The 19,938-nt window shown below is 40.4% G+C and overlaps 1 protein-coding gene across 1 annotated transcript in view; it reads right to left on the reverse strand.

Moving 5' to 3' along the window:
- nrip2 (nuclear receptor interacting protein 2) overlaps positions 1 to 19,403 on the reverse strand; it is a 39,350-nt gene extending 19,947 nt beyond the window's left edge. Inside the window, exon 1 of the mRNA XM_017716363.2 lies at positions 18,728 to 19,403. Within this exon, the coding sequence (XP_017571852.1) occupies positions 18,728 to 18,883 (156 nt within the window). The 5' untranslated portion in view covers positions 18,884 to 19,403. The remainder of the gene's footprint in view (positions 1 to 18,727) is intronic.
- Positions 19,404 to 19,938: the final 535 nt, after the last annotated feature.

Raw genomic sequence — 19,938 nt, forward strand, 5'->3', positions numbered from 1 at the left:
GATACAAAGAGAAAAGGAACAGAGTTGAGCACAGAACTGCAATACAATGCAATGCAATACAATAAAATACCAGTAAACTACAATACCCAGTGCATTCAACAATAAAGTAAACTACAATACCCAGTGCCTTCAACAATAAAGTAAACTAAAATACACAGTGCAATACAATAAAGTAAACTACAATACCCAGTGCATTCAACAATAAAGTAAACTACAATTCCCAGTGCCTTCAACAATAAAGTAAACTACAATACACAGTGCAATACAATAAATTGTAATATAGAAGTGCAGCACAATATATTGCAAACAATACTTAATTCAATGCTCATTTAGGTGCTGTGTGAAGAGATGTGTCTTCAGTCTACGTTTGAAGACAACAAGAGACTCTACTGTTCGGACAGCCAGTGGGACTTCATTCCACCACCTGGGCGCCAGTACAGAGAACATTCTCGACGCTTGTCTTCCACACGCCTTGAAGGATGGCGGGTCAAGCCGAGCTGTACTCGAAGTTCGAAGGGCTCGTGGCACAGTTCAAGATTTCACCATTGCCATCAAGTCGGTAGGGGCTGGTTCATTTTTGGCTTTGTAGGCCAGAATTAGGGTTTTAAATCTGATGCGTGCAGCTACAGGAAAGCCAGTGAGGGGAGCGCAGCAGTGGGCTGACGTGGCTGAACTTGGGGAGGTTGAAGACGAGCCGTGCTGCCATGATGTTGGCAGTCTAGTCGCACCCCTGCCATGTAGTATGACACACAGCTTGTGTTGTTTATTGAATACTGTACTGTACATTACTGATGAAGAGCAGTGTGCAGTATTGAGTATATACCAATGCACAGCGTAAGACAGTTTTAGTCCACTGGCGGAGCCTTATTTTAGCCACACCCCTGCCTTTTAGAGCATGAAGTTAGACTGCATCCCTCTCCCTCATGGCCACCTGGTGAGCAGTTAGATCTTATAGTTTTGAGGTAAACGTGTCACAAAGTCTGAAATTCATTGTGAAATGTTATGAACTGTTACTAGCAAAACATATATTTTCTACAGTTAAGTAACCTTTTTTGTTTTAATGAAAACTATTGATTTTAAATGCGTTCTTTTGTTCAAGGCTGTGTTTGTTATTCATGTATAGGCAAGCGTTAAGCTTAAAATCAGCTAAAAATGTCACTACTGAAAAATTTGATCAATTTTCCGTAGTGCTTTGATTGTTTTGTTAGTGACAATACTGAATGTTCAGTCATGTGCTTTAATAAAATGAACAAAATTAAGGTATAGATTTTTTCAAAGCAAAAGACTTTTTGTCTTATGTCCAAGTCAGTTAAAGTGTGTTTTCAACTCTGACTTTAAATCAGTACAATAATCCATGCACAGTCAGGTCCATATATATTTGGACATTGATGATGTTGTAATGTTAGCTGTCTATCACAGCACACTGGACTTGATTTGAATAATGAATATAAGCCCAAAGTGCAGACTTTCAGCTTTTTTTTAAGGGGATCAGTTGTAATTAGACAAACTAACATAACTGTAAAATAAATTGGTTGCAAACCTTTTAGACTTAAATAAATTGCATAAATCGGACTTGCAGATCCTATGCAGTCAATGACAGCTTGAAACCCATAGACATCAGCGGATGCCAGGTTTCTTCTCTGGTGATGCTTTGCCAGCCCTCAATTGCAGTTCCTGCTAAGTTCTTGGGGCATTTTACTTTGTTTTGTAAGTGAAATTCATGCTTGGTTGGATTGAGGTAAGACAGTTAACTTGGCTTTTTTGTCTATTTTTTCTTTTTGAGAGATTAGATATAAGATAATCCACTTGTGTAGGGAAGATGAAGGTCAAAGCAAAATAGGAGAACAGACTACAGTCCGAAGCATTATTTAAAGACACAGAGCGTAGAATATGGGACTCCTCCACACAAAACCTGGTAGACCACCAAAAACTGTCACCTTCAGATAAACAGTACTTAAAGCTTTCAACTTTAAAAGAGAGGAGAAAGTCAAGCTCCACTGTTGCTTCCGAATGTGAAAAAATCTACACCTGTTTTTGTCCATCCTTCTACTGTGAGAACAACTCAACACCATGAGTCTGAAAGGATGTGTAGCTGTGAAGAAGCCCATACTGAGAAAAGGAAACAGTTGAAAAAGAGGGACATTTGCACCAGAAACTGTACTTCTAAGATATCAAATGACGTTTTATGGCCTCATAATTGCCAATTTGTGTTACTTGGATTGTGAAAGGCAGAGAATGTAACCGACTTCTAAGACAGAACTTCAGAGGTGTGGAAAAGTCTTTATGTATATATAAAAATACACAAAGATTTTTTGAACATGTCTTGTGCTTTCAATGTACATATTGACATAATGTTTGTTATAAAACTTTACTTCCAGAGCGGGTATTTTCTTCCAGGGACTGTATTTATACGAGTAGATTTTTTATACTGACTTCCACTGCGAGCGGAACAAGAAATTTCTTTGTTGTGGTGGATTTCTCTACAGACCCTGAAATGAATTCCGTAGGCACGTAGTAGCATGTCACTGATGTGATGCATAGAGGATAGACCCAAAACCACTTCGGACACTCTTAAATATTCGTTCTTTCTCTCTCTGGTTGTGTTGAACTCTAGTGAGGGAGAAATGCACCTTGCACATACAAAGAAACCAGTGCAATTTTTGGTAAGTTACATAAATGAAATCTAGTCTAATTCAAGCATACAAATTAAAAAGGGAGTCCTGCTGAGTTCAGTACTGAAAACTATGTCCATACTCAATCAAACACAGCAGCATGATTCTTATTGCCTATTCTAATCTTCATGTAGATTCTTGTAGTCCATTTTACAAAATCAATCAGAGTTAGATCTGAGCCTCAGTATTAGACTGACACTGAACCACTAGAGATCTGCCCCATATGTTTGAAGTCAGAGAGAAAACATGCACAGAAAAGCTCATTTGCCCTCTGCAGTGATAAAATGACCCTCAAAGGTATCCTGACATCCAACGTGGCACTCTGCCAAAAATTTAAATCAGCAACCACTGTGCTAGACTGGAGAGACACAAATGACGACCACCTGTGTCCTGTGTTATATATAGAGACATATCATGTTTTGTGCCATCTGCCATCTGTTGATAGTGAAGCAGATGCTGTAAAATCATGTATCGAGGCCATATGATCATGACTCACAGCTGGGGCTGAACAGCTGCACTCAAAGATGAGCTGCCAAGCTGCCACAGATGGGAACTAAACAGCTGTTTCTTCAGTATGTAATAAAACAGCTTTAAGTTATCATTTGGTCATTTTAGTTCTGTGTGCTTTCTCAATATCAATTTTGCAGTTATGTTTCAGAATTTTTAAATATGGTAACTAAAAAGTGTTGCTTTGAATTCTCTTGATTGAAATGTGTATATCAACTTTACACAAAATACATCACATCAACACAGCTCTTGTATATAAAATGAATGGCACGTATGAACCAAATAACTTTTTCCTCAGTGCAGATTGTAATCCTCAGGTCATCCTCAGTTTCACGCATATCCTATGTAATAAAGGGCCCATTACGAAAAAATGTCTTTTTTAGTAGGAATTTGAAATGCAACCGTATGTACTGTTAAACTTTCAAACGCTTATTGTTCACTCTGTAGTTTATATAGTACATATACACAAACTCATTTTCAGAAACAGCCCATATTGAATTGATCATGGATGTCATGTCACAACCTTGAGTACATTTCCACATGTCTGCTTATTTTGACTAGAGTAGTGTGGCCCATGCATTCATTCTGAAATCGAAAAGTTAGTGATGTTGGTGCAGACTGTCTATAGCGAGGTTATAAAAGATATAGAGAGGTTTTGGAGATTTTTAAATGTGATGCTGTTTCTTGCAAATATGCCATTGCAGCCATCTAGACATGCAAAAGTGGTAGAAGTTTAACCCTTAAACCCACAGGCCCAAAGTTATATTGGGCACTTCTATCACATTTGAATAGTTCAGCCAGTTTACACTGAAGTCCCAGTAGTTACTGAATAATAAGCCTTAGTATATAATGAGCCTGGGTTTCTAATGGGTTAAAATACAGTGATGGAAGTGAATATAAACAAAACAGAGAACACACATTTTGCGCACTTTTTATTGCACCCTTTCTATTTATTTGCTGAGTTTAACCTATTGAGGAAAAAATAAGCTGCTTTTGGAACAAAACCTCAGATCTCCATTTTTTGTCATTTTTGTCAGTTTTTGACATAATTTGAAAATAGTCCCATATATTGTATTTTTACACGATGAATGGACCAAATTCCACGATGAATGGGCCAAAAGATAAAAGACTTGACTTACATTAAAAGCAGAGTATGTGTTTACCTTCTCCCATATAGATACCATATTGGAGATCTGTATATATATATATATATATATATATATATATATATATATATATATATATATATATATATATATATATATGTAGACAGATAGATATAGATAATTTTGGGATGTGACCTCTTGTGGATCAGCCAAAGCGTTCTCAGAGCATGTGCTTTCCAGGCCGGCAGCACATATGCAGTGCACGTATGGCCTTTCAGAGTCAGAGAGAGCAAACACAGAAGAGGTGGTGGGGGCACATGTGGAGGCTGAAATACTGCATGTCATGCCACTGTCTGTGCTTTGCTAGCTTTGAACAATCACATCGCTCTGCAGTGCCGCACACTGATTTGAAATGCATGGGCAGCACTGTAAGCCCCTGCCAATTAAGCATGTTTTGAATATGAGCAAAGCTGGAGGGAATGAGGGATGGACAGGAAGAACGTGGGCTTCCACAGCCTCCTGTTGTTCGTCAGTGTCAAGGTAATACTTTAATCTTATGCGCTGCCATGGCTGGTCAGCTGGCTGTCGTACTACACACAGGTACAAAAAGCAGCAGCATGTTTTCTGCTTTGATCGATATCTGCACCTCTACATCACGTTTTATATACACAGGTCACCTCGCTATGCATGACTTACTAACAAACTGTATTCATGCCCCACCACCAGCACAGGACAGCTGGGGCTACACATAAGGGGAATTTAAAGGTCCCATCTTTGACATTTTTCTTATGTTTTATATCTTTCCTTTAAAGTCTAGTTTTGATGTTTATGTCGAAAAAATAGTCACTGTTTATTTCTACATAACCATACCCTGCCTTTGTCTTATTAAACAGGCTTTTTTCATGAATATGCCTTCACTGTAATGTGTAAGTGACCTCTGCTCTGATTGCCTGCTCTGTGTTGTTTCAAAAACCAGTCCAGGCAGAAATGTACAGGATAAACTGTTGAGACTGAAATCTTCAGTGATGTCATAAAAACATATATTCTCATATTCTATGTTTCTGTTGTATTTTACTATTTTTCTCAGAAATAAAGAAGCTGCCCCAGATCATTATTCCTCCTTCACCAAACTTTACTGTTGGCACTGTACATTCTGGTAGGTATTGGTCTCCTGACAGATTCATCCAGACTGCCAGGTAGTGAAGCAGTTTTCATCACTCCAAAGAACGTTTCCAATCCAGTCCAGTGGTGACATGCTTCACACCACTCCAGCCAATACTTAGCATTGCGCATAGTTATCTCAGGCTTGTAGCCACTGACAAGCCATCCTGACACACAGTTTTGTGCTAATATTGGTTTCAGAGGTACTCAGGAATTATTATTAAGTGATGCAACAGAGTGATGCAGCCCCGGTCTGTGAGTTTGTGTTATACTGCTTTGGGGACGAGCTGTTGTTGCTCCTAGATGCTTCCATTTAACAATAACAGCACTTACAGTTGACTGGGGCAGATCTAGCAGGGCAGGAATTTCATGAACTGACTTGTGGCAATGGAGGCATCCTATGGCAGTGCCGCATTTAAAATCACTGCGCTCTTCAGTGCAGCCCTTTCTTTACATTACATTACATTACATTACATTTACATTTAGCAGACGCTTTTATCCAAAGCGACTTACAAATAATGTGGTACATAGAACAAACATAGTCAGGCCTTAAAGGAGGCCAAAGGGTAATAGCGGGGTAGAGAAGGGAAGGAGGGCAAGAAGGAGATGAGGTTGGTAGTGGTTAGATTTGCAAGAGGCGATTAGAGTAAGTGCTCCCTGAAGAGCTCTGTCTTCAGGAGTTTCTTAAAAATAGCGAGGGACGCCGCTGCTCTGACAGTGGAAGGTAGCTTGTTCCACCATTGGGGAATCAAGTATGAGAACAGTCTCGATTGCTTTGTGTGAATGTTTGGCAAAGCTAAGCGATGTTCATTGGAGGATCGCAGCGGCCGGGCGGTGCTGTAAGCCTTTAGGAGCGAGTGCAGGTAGGAAGGAGCCTGCTCTGTTAACACCTTGTAGGCAATCGTAAGAGTTTTAAATTTGATACGAGCAGCAACCGGTAACCAGTGGAGCTCAATGAGCAGTGGGGTGACATGCGCCCGCTTTGGTTGGTTAAAGACCAGACGCGCTGCACCATTCTACTGCATATTATATACATATTAGTAATGGGTTTGTCTGGAATACTTAAACTGAATACTTATGATATATTAAAGCATATAGTTTTACTTATACCCATCCTGCATATGACATATGACCATTTGCTTATAATGAATGTGTAGTTAATAATGAATGCATACAAGATGCACAGCATGTGGCAGGAAGCAAAGGCCTGTGAAATCACACAGAGACTGTAAAGAGAAGCGACCTGTAGCTGTCCATGGGGGTTCAAAGCTGTTATACATACCATGTAAATATTTAACACCCTTTCACTGCTATTGTACATACTGTAGTTGTGAACTTTGTGGACTGGCTAATGATTTGCAGTGCAATTAGTGTTATGCCTTTCATATCCTGCTGCAGATATGGGAAAGGTCGGCCTTTGTTTGCTTTTTCGAATTGGCTGGTTTTCTCAAATCCCATCACGTTAATCAAACTGAATCTGTAATAGGCATTTCAGTTTTTAATAACCAACAGAGTTCTTTGTGTCTGGGTGTGTACAAGAGTGCAAGGAAACACACAAAGAGATCATTAAAACCCAACAACTGTCTCCCTGTGAATTAGTTTTGAAAAAATATGTTAATAAAAAAGGCAGTAGAAGAGTTTCATTGTTGGCAGCTGATTATTTTCTTTCTGCTTCCCACTTCATCTGCACTTCCGAGGAGCTGCCGTCTGCCTGTGGCTGTCTGATGTGAGTTACATTCATGAAATTTGTTATAGCAACACAACTGCTGCTCATTTAACTTTAGCAAGAATTGTGTTGATGTAATGTGTTACATTCACATGGCACTGATATACACATTTGAATTCAACGTAAAGCTTTTTAGTGCAGCCAATAGGAAAAGAGTCCAAAGAGTGAACAGTTGTATGCAAAAGTTTGGGACCCTGGTCAAATGATAAATAAGGGAAAATATGTTACACATCCTCTACAAAGAACACACTTCTGCACGCTCACTCACTCATCATCTAACCCGCTTGTCCTCCTGGGTTGCTGGGGTTGCTGGAGCTAATTGCAGGACAGGAACTTCTGCACATTTAAAAACCAAAAAAGTTATGGCTCATTTTATATTTTATACACACATATTTCCAATATGTCAAATTCAGCTAATATGCAAATTTATTTTATTTATTTAAATGTGTTCTCTGTAGACAACGAGTGACTTTATTTTCACTCAGAAAATTAATAGAATCTGTAATGAGACCAAATGTGTTCACGTTTTGCAACAGCACAATGTGGTAATTCAAAGAGAAAGAGAACTTAATTACCCAGGATTCACTTCACTGTTGTTTGTGCCTGGAAAGGAAGAGGAGAGCAGATGGAGACACACAGCAAGGGCTCTCTCTCTCTCTCTCTCTCTCTCTCTCGCACACGCTCCCTGAAGATCCATGATCATTGCCTCAGGCCTGCTATCAAATCTTATTACTTTAATAAAAGATGAAGAAGGTTGTTGTGTATAAATGTTGTTTGTGGTGCTCCTGTCAGATCAAAACCTCATAACGTTTTTCCTGCCATTTCATGATGAATCCATCCACTGAAATGGGCCTCAATTACTGGGAATAAAATTGTTGTTACATCTCATTTTATTAAAATCTTAAAATCATTTTTCTTCTCAGCTTGAACTGCTTAAAACGTGCAACATAGGGTTCCTTGGGCGATGCCATACAAGAACCACTAAAACATTTACAGCTCTCCAAAGAACCATCCATCAGGTTTTAGAGAACTGAAGCTAATTCTTCTATGGCATCACACAAATAAAGCCTTTTTAGCAGTAATCTGTCATTTTTAGTGCCAGACTGATGGTGTTGGCTCAGATGTCTTATGAAATCACCAGCGTTAATATGAGTTTTCTCCTTCCGAGTTCAGCTTAATTAAATTTAATAGTGATGGTGTTTAAAATTTAAAGATGAGAAAATGCAGATAGCACATCTTCAGAAGCCTGAAAATATGAGCAAACTGAATTAGAGATTAAGTCGCTCTCTAATAGGACTGCAGTGATCCATTAGCAGAAGTGCTGATTTGTAAGTGGCCATTTGAGGCCCATGCAATGGGACACTTCAGTAAATTCACAAATTGTCTTTGGATCTATTGAAGCTTTCTCGCTCTCTCCTCACAGTGGCAATTTTGGAATTCCTTTTTTAAAATGTGGACTGGCCACTCAGATAAGAGCCTCATGAATTATTCACTGCTGTGTCACTGCTCATTTGCATTGCGCTATGAATAGGAAATGTGTTGATGGCAGAGCCGAGGGGATGGTAATTGGCCCTTCCTGCTCTGAATAAAAGAATCTCTGTCCCAATCAATCAACATGAATACACAGTGTTCTGGCAAAGAGCATGTTTGGCTTACATGAGGGGAGGGAGTGTCAATCACACAGAGCGGTGGTAAAAATCCGCATAAAACAATGTTCAGTATGGAGCAATATTCCCAGCCTGACCACACAGAGCGGCAGTGCTGATCTGGGACTAGGCCCAGTTTCCAACATAATGCTCTTAGTCTATAGGCCAATTTTCTAGGCTTGAATTAAAGTTGGCTTAGATGTCTAGTCTATGTAGATATTGATTACCTCAGAATGTCAGCAAACTGTATTGATTTGAAAAATCTAATGTTAGAAAAATCTAATGTTAGTCGCTGTCATATGAAAACTTTACAACAATATTTTTTCTTTTCCTTTCTCTCTTTTTTTAAACACTATTTAAAAACTGTAGCTGCCGTTAGACTCAGAAGGAACATGTGAGAATATTAAAACATTTGCGTGGTATTTAAATTGATCTCGACATCTAGCAGGTTTTAACAACAACAAAAAAAAGCTGGAAAACGGTTCTGTGGTCCGATCATCATTTACACACATCACATTATCACAAACACACTATCCCCACTGTGAAGCAAGGTGGAAGTGTTTGTATGCAGGAGACCCTGAAAGGAATGTGAGGGTTGAGGGTAGAGTGAGTGCAGCAAATTACAGGGAAATCCTGGAGGGAAACCTAGTGTAGTCTGCAAGAAACTTCAGCCTTGGGAGGAGATTTGTCTTCCAGCATGGCAAAAACCCCAAGCATGCCATCTAAGCTACACAGGAATGGCATAAAACTACACTGTTAAAGTCCTGGAATGGCTGAGTCAGAGTTCAGACCTCAATCTAACAGAGAATTTGTGGCTGGACTTGAAAGCAAATTGTTCACTCATGATCCCCATGTAACCTCCTGATGAGCACATATATTGACATCCCTCCGTCCAACACTCCCAGCATGCTACACCACTGAAAGCACGAGTGAGAGGAAATGAGTAAAATGGGCTCTACATGTGTAGGTATTATTTGTCAGGGTCAGCTGAACGAATGCACAGGTGGACAAATGGAGTCACATACAGATGGATGAAGAAACAGATGAATTAACAAATATACAGATGGATGACTGAATAAATGAATGAAAGAATGAATGGATGGATGAACAGACGAATGAATGATGAACGGATAACAGACAGACAGACAGACAGATGACCTAGCTCAATAGCTAAGCTGTGCTTTCTAGGCTATGTTTCACTTTGTTGTTAGCATTAATTGGAAAGTTGCCTTAATTTTTCACTGACACCCTAATATGACTGTCACACTGTGTCTTATTTTCCAAATTATTGACCTGTTGTTGAACATAATGATTCACACTGCTCATAATGAGACTCAATATCCTCATGTCATTATCAGTGATGTACAGTTTGTGCACGCGCGTGCGTGCATGTGTGTGTGTGTGTGTGTGCGTGGGTGTGGGTGTGTGTGTGTGGGTGTGCGTGGGTGTGCGTGCGTGGGTGTGGGTGTATGTGTGGGTGTCCTCCTGCGTGTGGATCCTGATGTGAACTGTGTACTGCACCACACTGTTCCAGCTGACTAGCTCCAAACAGCCTAAGGGCTGTCCATCTCTCTCTCTCTCTCTCTCTCTCTCTCTCTCTCTCTCTCTCTCTCTCTCTCTCTCTCTCTCTCTTTCTCTCTCTCTCTCTCTCTCTCTCTCTCTCTCTTTCTCTCTCTCTCTCTCTCTCTCTTTCTCTCTCTCTCTCTCTCTCTCTCTCTCTCTCTCTCTCTCTCTCTTTCTCTCTCTCTCTCTCTCTCTCTCTCTCTCTCTCTCTCTCTCTCTCTCTCTTTCTCTCTCTCTCTCTCTCTCTCTCTCTCTCTTTCTCTCTCTCTCTCTCTCTCTCTTTCTCTCTCTCTCTCTCTCTCTCTCTCTCTCTTTCTCTCTCTTTCTCTCTCTTTCTCTCTCTCTCTCTCTCTCTTTCTATTTTTCTTTCTCTCTCTATCCCTCTCTCTCTCTCTCCCTGGGAGACTGTAGACTAAAAGCTAATTATCAGACTGCAACAGGCTCGTCTCCCTGGTTGAGGACCATGTGACCCATTCTAATGCTTCTTCTGCCCTCCTGATCTCCCTGCCACAGTGCAGACTTCCTGTCACTCACAGCATGCTAAACAAACTGCTCTCTCTCTCTCTCTCTCTCTCTCTCTCTCTCTCTCGTCCGTTTTTATGTCTATTCTCAAATGCCTAATGTCGCATTGTCTTTTTTTCTCTCTTTCCCTCTCTCTTCTGTAGTTGATGTTCCAACACTGCCCTCCATTCATTTTGGAATAGTATAGGCTAGCTTTTATGATTGAAGACAATAGAAATATCATTGCTTTTTCGTGGTATATGTTCAGCCCACTGGCTCAATTTAGCAATACCATCCACTCTTCTTTAATTTATTTTTTATTTTAATTGGTCATATGGCATAAAATCTCATATTTTACTAAATAAAGATCACCATCAGTGTAGTCAAGGGGCTCCAAGTGACTTTTGTATAAAAACACCTACTTGAAAGTCCAATTTGAGTCAGTATCCTAACCTACACCAAGAGAAAAGAATACTCTGTAACAAGATGATTGGAAAGCACACGTGACAAGAGATGGATACAAGAACGGTTTCAAGTCACTGAGTAACCCATAAGAGGACAGTCAGCTCAAACTTTAAGAATTGGAAAGAGTATGGCACAGCTGTTAGACTACCAAGAGCAGGCAATTCACAAAAAGAGCTGGTGTGCAAGAAAGAGACTAGTGAGGGAGACCACCAATTCCCAGTGGCTGAGATTGGAGAGACTGTGCATACAACAACTGTTGCCTGTATGTTTTACCTGTTGCAGATTTATGGGACAGCACCAAAAAGAAAGCCATTGTTAAATAAAGCTCACATGAGCTCTCTGCCACAATTTACTAGAAAGCACATGATCATCATAAACACAAGTCACATCATCATAAACACACCATCCCCACTGTGAAGCATGGTGGTGGCAGCATCACACAGGAGGCCCTGAAAGGCTTGTGAGGGACAAGGGTAGAATGAATGCAACAAGTTACAAGGAAATCCTGGAGGAAAACCTAACATAGTCTGCAAGACATTTGAGCTTTGGGAGAAGATTTGTCTTCCAGCATGACAATAATCCCAAGCATACACATTGTCAGCAGTGGCTTAAAAGCAACAATGTTAATGTCCAGGAGCGGCTGCATCAGAGTCCAGGACTCATTCCAATAGAGAAATTGAGGCTGGACTTGGCTGGAGTGAACTTGTGGTGTTCACCCATGATTCCACACAACCTGACAGAGCCTTAGCAGTTTCGTAAAGAGGCATAGAGAAAAATGAAAATGTCCAAATGTACAAAGCTGATCCCTATCCAGACAGACACAAAGCTGTGATTGCTCACAATTTGTAATGTTTTAAAATCACTTTGCATAGATCTGTTTTCACATTGACACTGGCCTGTTCTGTTAATCAAACTCAAATTAATTCCAGTGTGATTCAATATTCTGTGATAATAAAACACTGAGGTGAAATATTGTTATAGGTACTGTTTCTCTATAAAAGAAGAGCCAGTAATTTGGAAAAATCTAATAAATTAAATTTCTTCTTCTGTGGAAATATAAATTACTGGTGTATATTATCAGCAGTGTCCAGGCTTGTAATGGAGAGAAACTTTGGTAGAAACTAGACGAATGACCAGCTGTAGATAAATCAATGCCATCTGGAAGCTGATAAAATCTACAGTAATGTGTCAGGCGCTGGAGCAAGCTCATTTATCTACAGTGACAGTGGAAGATGGCTTTGCCACAATGACATTAAAAGTTTCAGAGGCTTGATACATTCACATCTGTTTTATGTGAAATTTATGGGAAGGGAATTGTCTCCAACTGTCCATTTCTCAGCCAGCTTCGCTGCTTGTTTTCCACACTCAGGTAATATTTTTAGCCCCTTTCTCTCTCCTGGTGGTGTACGTAGCAGTGGGGGACTAAGGGGTAGGGAGGGAGAGGGAGAAATAGAGACAAAAACAGGCTCCCAGCAGCTCATCAGCCAGCTCTAATTAGCCCTAGTGCTGGGGGCTAATGCACTTCATAGGTTCTGCCAACGGCAGGCAAGATCAATGCAACCACACTGTGCTCAAACCTAGAAACATAAGCCCATTCCCTCAGGACTTTGCTGAGCCTTTATAGATGGTCGTAGTCCACTTGAATTTCACTTAGATAAACAAACTAAAAAGCAATGTTAAAAGCACTGTCCATACTTCATAACCATAGCCAAAGAATCTTCTTTGAACTAAGAATAAAAATTTTAAAAAGTGCATGTTCAGGCAATAAACTGACCTCAGCTGTGAGTCTGACCCTACCAGTGGCACATGTCTGTGCTCTTGAATTCTTCAGGGACTTTATGTGATCTGCTATACAGCACTAAAATAATAGAATAATTATTTCTGCTGTGCTTTCTATGTGAGGACCAAGTTTTGGCTGGCCTTACACAGTGAAACATCCATACAACTTTAGTTGCTTGAAACCTACATGAAACTAAGTTACACTTGAGTTGCATAATGTAAAGCACCCTGGGCCATGACAACAAATGGGAGCTTAACTACTCGGCTAATTGGAACAGCTGTTAAATGGCTGCTTATGCCACCATTTATTCTTCTTTAGCCTGATTTTAGCATGATACATGTTAGATTTTTAATTTTCTACTCTCTTAATGTCCCCTAATTTTACACAGAGCTTGGTTTCTACTGGGATCCAAATGATAAGAAATATAGAAAAGGAGACTAAGATGTAAGTGCAACAGCAAAGCTGCTTAAAAAAAATTTAAGCTTCACACAAATAATAGATTTAAAAGTCAAATATATAGCAAAGTACTATAGACAGAAGCATGTCAGTGGCAGCGTCAGTGGCAGCTGGAAAAGTTAATGTTCGAAAGTAAATATAAATACATATAAAGTGCAAAAAACCTTTTTGAGGACTTTATACTGTTAGAACAATATGATATACCAAAAAATACATCTGCTAAATAGTGGACTAATAAAATGCATTGCGTGCAACTTTGATTGTTGGAAGTGCTTCTTGTAACGGCAGAGTTGCATGGGATTATGCTGCATGCAACACACAAACCTGCAACTACTTGCATGAAAGCTTCAACATGTAAAGGCAGCCTTACTGTTAAGGAGGCTGTCACTGTTCTTTCTATATAGTATCTAATACGTTACACTTATACTTTAGTGGAGAATATGTAAACATTGTTAATAAAAATGTGGCACGGTGGCGTGGTGGGTAGCGCTGTCGCCTCACAGCAAGGAGGGCCTGGGTTCGATTCCCTGGCCGGGCAACCAGGGTCCTCTCTGTGTGGAGTTTGCATGTTCTCCCTGTGTCTGTGTGGGTTTCCTCTGGGTTCTCTGGTTTTCCTCCCACAGTCCAAAGAATGCAGTCAGGCCAATTGGACATGCTACATTGCCCCTAGGTGTGAGTGTCTGTTTGTCTGCCCTGCGATGGACTGGCAACCTGTCCAGGGTGTATCCTGCCTTCCGCCCGAAGACTGCTGGGATAGGCTCCAGCACCTCCCCGCGACCCTGACAGAGAAGCGGCTTAGAAAATGGATGGATGGATGTTAATAAAAATGTAAATATATAAATAAAACTATGTAACTCTTTAGTTCACTTGTATTAATAAACTAATTATGCTTGTTGTACTTTAGTAGGTTTCTGTAAGTGCTGCAGTAACTCATTGTTAGGTTTTGACTGAAAAGAAAAGGGTTAAATTCTTGAAATGCAAACAAAAAATGACCCAATCAGGATATTTTTTCTGTGGTAAGCTGAAATAGCCATGTGAGCTTTTCCATTGGTTAGGACTTCAGGAGCCGAACTGAAGGCCTAACGTCAGATTATCTACTAATGTAGTAAGGAACTGACAGTGGAACCAACCTGTCACATTTTGATTTCCACTGAGTGGGACCAATTTTACATGGAAAAACAGGCATTCTGTCAATCCTAGATTATCCTGACTACAAGTATGAGTTTCAGTGAGATGTTAGAAACAGAAAAGAGTGGCAGCTGTAGTCCAAGTACCTTTACTGAAGAGTCACTGTAAAACTGCCACAAAGGAAAGTTTATGTTAACTCCTTAAGCCCAGTGGAACAAAAGTGGTTATTTCTGCTGCTTAATCTGCTCTCCTCCAGAGAAATCATGTGACTTGCATTTATTTTGACTTGTAAGATGTGGAACTCTGTTTGTAAGGCTTAAAGGTTAATGTCTGCTATAAGCTTGAAGCTTTGCAAGACTTAAATATCCACATTTAATCTTGAATGGCAAAAAATGTTAATTTGATCACTGCTCGCTTGGCTCTAATATAATATTTGATTCCCCAGCCCCTTTTGTGCTAGCAGAAAATAAAATTCTCATAGAGCTGCCTGAGTTTTGACATTTATGGCCTGAACTGAAGGCCTAGCTCTAATAGTCATGATTCACAGCTCTTTGTAGTGCATGAAACTACACAAACATCAAATGAACTGCAGGGAATAATGAAAATAAAACACAAGAGAGCTGTAGAACATGAGGCCTTCTTTCACATTTCACACACTTTTATGTGAAGACGAGCAAAAAATATGGAAAACAAATTATTTATATTTCTCAATACCTTTGCTAGGACTCTCAAATGCTAGGAAAGTCTGCCAATATCTTTCTGAGATCTTTCTGAGAGATGCTCTCTATTACTAGTTTGGCACCTGCACTGGAAGCCACGTTGAACTGTGCTAGAACACACTTTGTGTGAAGTAGTTCACATGATCTCCACTCCTCACCATCTTGTGTTTGAGTGGTATGTTGAATTAGCTCTCCTCATGCTTACTGCCCAGGTCTATGAGCATCGGGTCAGCAAGAGGGGGAGAGAGAGAGATGGGGATGGACAGCAAAAGCAAGAGCAGAGTGCCTCAGGACTGGAGAGGAGAGCAAAAAAAAAACGAATCTGCCTCTTACATAACTGGAACTGCTTCACGTGACCTGCTGCGTTAATGGAAGCAGTAAAGCAGAATGCATTGGAAGCCCTGAATGCATTTGAAGCCACTGTATCTGTGTACTCCTCCTGCATGGGAGCCTACGTACACACAATACAGTGGCCCTCACACTTCAGCTCACACACAGAGTCATTTGTCAACGATTTAGATGACAGAAACTGATGAGAACCCGTGGCTGTACCACACTGTGTGTCTGTTCCTCCTTGACTTGCATGTTAGAAAGTGTGTGTGTGTGCGTGATGTTTGAGTCTGGGAGTAATTGGTTATGACAGAGAGAGAGAGAGAGAAAGACAGTGAGAGATGGTGGGGGATAACAATGGCTGGCACTTTGTCTTCAAGGCTGTTCCTGTGTTGCTAAATAACCAGCGCAGATTCTTTTACCTCCACATTTCTCAGTTGGAATAAAAGGACGTTGCTCTCCTGGTGTAAATTGGTGTAAAATGGTTGCTTTTTTATTTATTCCTTAACAAAATTGCTCTTGTCGCTATTACTTTCAACTATTTGACTGCTTTAACTTTTGACCGTTTCACAGTAGACATTAAATGCAGTTTCTACCCTTTAAGGTGAACGATGCAGATTTTTTTCAACACTGTTGATGGGATAAATTATGATGGAAAGGTTTATGATTAGTAAGCAAGCAAGTCAACATTTATAAATGCTTTTAATTTTGTTTAAATGTACACTATTGTTTATATTAAGTATCCTGCAGCTCTATTTGTTTTACCTTGAAACAATCATCTATGTAGAAAGGTGTGAACAGACCAGTGAAGCCAAGCTGGATTTTTCTATGGCAAAAATTGATACTGCCATGCTTTGTTATGTTTCATCCTACATACATTTTAATGGATCATCTGAATTCTGGTTTCTTTAAAGAGCCAAAATATGAATATCGCTACTAGCAAACTAATATTGCTGTGCACTAAGTTGACGTTGTAAGATTTACACAACAACCTCCAAACAAATCAGTACGTTTTGTCAAGTTTGATGGTCAAGTTGCTTTGGAGGTAGTAGAGAGACTTTAGGAGCAGCTGCTGTTATTATATTGTCCCACCACTAGCCATGAGAAGAGGATCTCAGGAGGTGCCGTTCTCATGACAGGAAAGACATTTATTGTCAGTAAGTTGTTGATAAAGAAGTTGTTGATAAAATTTGTGAGATTCTAAGCTGGACTGTGGGGTAGATGAAGTGAGTCTATGTGACTAATACAAATGGAAAACTTATGGTTAGAGATGCCCTGATTGATATCTAGGCTGTGTCAGCTAGCGCAATGTTTCCTGTGTCTTCTTTGATGTCACCCCAATGTAATAATGTGGGTAGTAGACTTATTTTCATGTGACATCATTTTAGTGTGTAGGAGCAGTAGCTAATAGCATGGATGTGGCAACATACATATTTTGACTCCCAAACAACTTCATAATTCATGGGGTCCAGTGACATTCAGTGGAAAAATGTATGAAGGACAAAACCTCAGGTTTGGAACCTTTATGTGTACCATAGGTGTGATTTTCAAACATCCTATGTTTATTGTCTTCTCTAGACCAGGGAATGCCAATATGGGCATGGCACTGACAGAGATCTATTGTTTATTGCTTGCTAACAGCTCAATGCTCAGCATTTCACACACAAAAAAATGCCCTAGTTTATATTAACTGGTAATAACAATTACAAGGAAACAAAAGGTTTTATTTGATCATATTAATATCAGATATGATTTCCATTCCACCAACAGAACAGCCACTACGGGCCCTGCAGAAAGAGGCAACACGGTTAACTCCACTGTCTACTCAGCTACTAGTGATACCAGTAACAGGATTAACATGAGAGGTGAATAAACTACTGGCTTAGTTAGCATCTACCTAAAGACATGAGAGAGGGGATGTGTGCATGGCATGGATGTGCATTTATTCAGATTGTGTTGTAAGCAACACAGACCAGCTTCAGCTCTTCCCTTCTGAGTACTGAGGGCCAATATAAATATACACTATAATCTCACACACACCCCAAGCCCTGACAGCTCACACTGCCAACACACACACACACTGATTCTAGAGGCTTCTTGGAATGCGTTTCTGGACGTTGGCCATCTCATCAAAACAGTAGCAAAAGATGACAGCAGGGCAATTATAAGAGCATTGTGACAATAATGCGCAGTAATGAGAGAAAGGGAGAGAGAGAGAGAGATTGCTGAGGAGAAGATGAAACCAAGAGTGTGGAGAAGCATCCCAACAAGGATGTGTATATGTGTGATTGTAATGTACAGTAGTATAGTGGTAGATCTGGGGCAGCTATGAACTCCTCATTGTACCCATTTACATTTACATTTACGGCATTTGGCTGACGCTCTTATCCAGAGTGACTTACAATTTGATCATTTTACATAGGTAGGCCAAGGCAGTGTTAGGAGTCTTGCCCAAGGACTCTTATTGGTATAGTGTAGGGTGTTTGCCTAGGTGGGGATTGAACCCCAGTCTGCAGTGTGGAAAGCAGAGGTGTTAACCACTACACTATCCAACCCAAACTTTCTTAACTGTAAACTATTAATATACAGCTATTTGGATAATGCTGTCACTCAATATTCTCAAAGCTTTCAGGCTTTCAGTTTTCATCTCATTGTTATACTTCACATACCTATTTGACCATATGCCTGCCGTCAATGTTAAACTGAAAGAAGGTAGTTTGAATTTGTGAATGCTCAACAGTGCTGTATTATGTATATGTAGATTTATGCAATGTCATGTCTTCTTAACTATGCTGCAACCACACTACCCTGGGAAAAGACAACACAAATGTACTACCTTTTATACTACTAATCAAATGATCTCACCACACCCTGTGACTCTATCAGCTCCCACTTCTCCTGTTTACCTTTTCATATCCATTCATTCTCACCACATGCTTTGAAATAACGGACTCTGACGGTACTCACCAAGTCTTTGGAAGTGCCCAGCCTCTTGAGGCCATCAAGGGGCAGCAGGTCGGCCGAGTCCTTGTGTGTAAACTGCGTGGCCTGCTTCAGCCGCCTCTGCTGATGCAGGATGGCTTTGTCCCTCAGGCCCACCTCGCTCTTCTTGGATTCACTCATGGTCCACTCTTGATCACAGCAGTCTTCCACTTAACAGGACTATAGTCGAAGAGCCTCCTTTAGCAGTAAGCAGAGTGGCAAGGAGCAACTACACTGTGACCCTGGAGCTCAGCGAGGCTTGCACAAACTCTCATTCAGACATGTATCCCAGAGTGTTCCAGTAAAGAATGTGCTCTTCTTCTCAAAGAGAGAGAAAAAATGAACAATATATCCCTGGATTGGAGGTTTTCTATAAGAAAAATAACAATTTCATGAAACTTCTGTGGTCCCAAAATACACAGTCTCAGTTTGTAGAAGGATGCTCCTGATTAAGTGGATCCGCTCTCCGTGGTGCTGGAATGTGTGGTCAGTCATGTGCCGTGGTCAGCGTGGAGGTCATATTGTATGCTGCTCAGGTAGGCTCATCTGAGGCTAAGCTTCAACTCAGTGCTCTTCTCTCTGGCTCTCACGAACGCTCACTGTCCTTGTAGCGCTGCGTAGAAGCAAGCTGTACGTTCTGCTCCCTCCCTCTGCCCCTCTCTCTCTCTCTCTCTCTCTCTCTCTCTCACACACACACACACACACACACACACACACACACACTCACGTACACACTCCCCTCATGTCTGTTTCCCTCCACCCTCCACTCTCTCGATCTGTTTCCCTCCAATCCCCCCCACTCTCTCACCCTCTCACGTCCTCATTCTCTCTTTTACTCTAAACCGCTACTTCCCCTTTATCTCTTGCCTTCCCTCTCGATAGGTATCATTCATTTGCACAGAATACTAAACACTCATGAGAAATGCATGCCCTTCCACTGACGTCCTCTATCTATCTACGACCTATACACGCACATGCACACACACACACACACACACACACACACAGATTTGTTTTTATACAGTGTCAGGACACACGTTCTAGATGTATTACATATAGGTCTACAGAAAAGGTAAGTAAAGACATTTATTATGTCTTATATGTCTTATATCTTATATGTAACTACCTACCTGTAATGTCCTATGTATATTATATACATGTAAGTATATATATTTAATAATAAATCTTCCATGTGT

Source organism: Pygocentrus nattereri, chromosome 11 (genome assembly GCF_015220715.1).
Source record: "Pygocentrus nattereri isolate fPygNat1 chromosome 11, fPygNat1.pri, whole genome shotgun sequence".
NCBI classification, from domain to species: domain Eukaryota; kingdom Metazoa; phylum Chordata; class Actinopteri; order Characiformes; family Serrasalmidae; genus Pygocentrus; species Pygocentrus nattereri.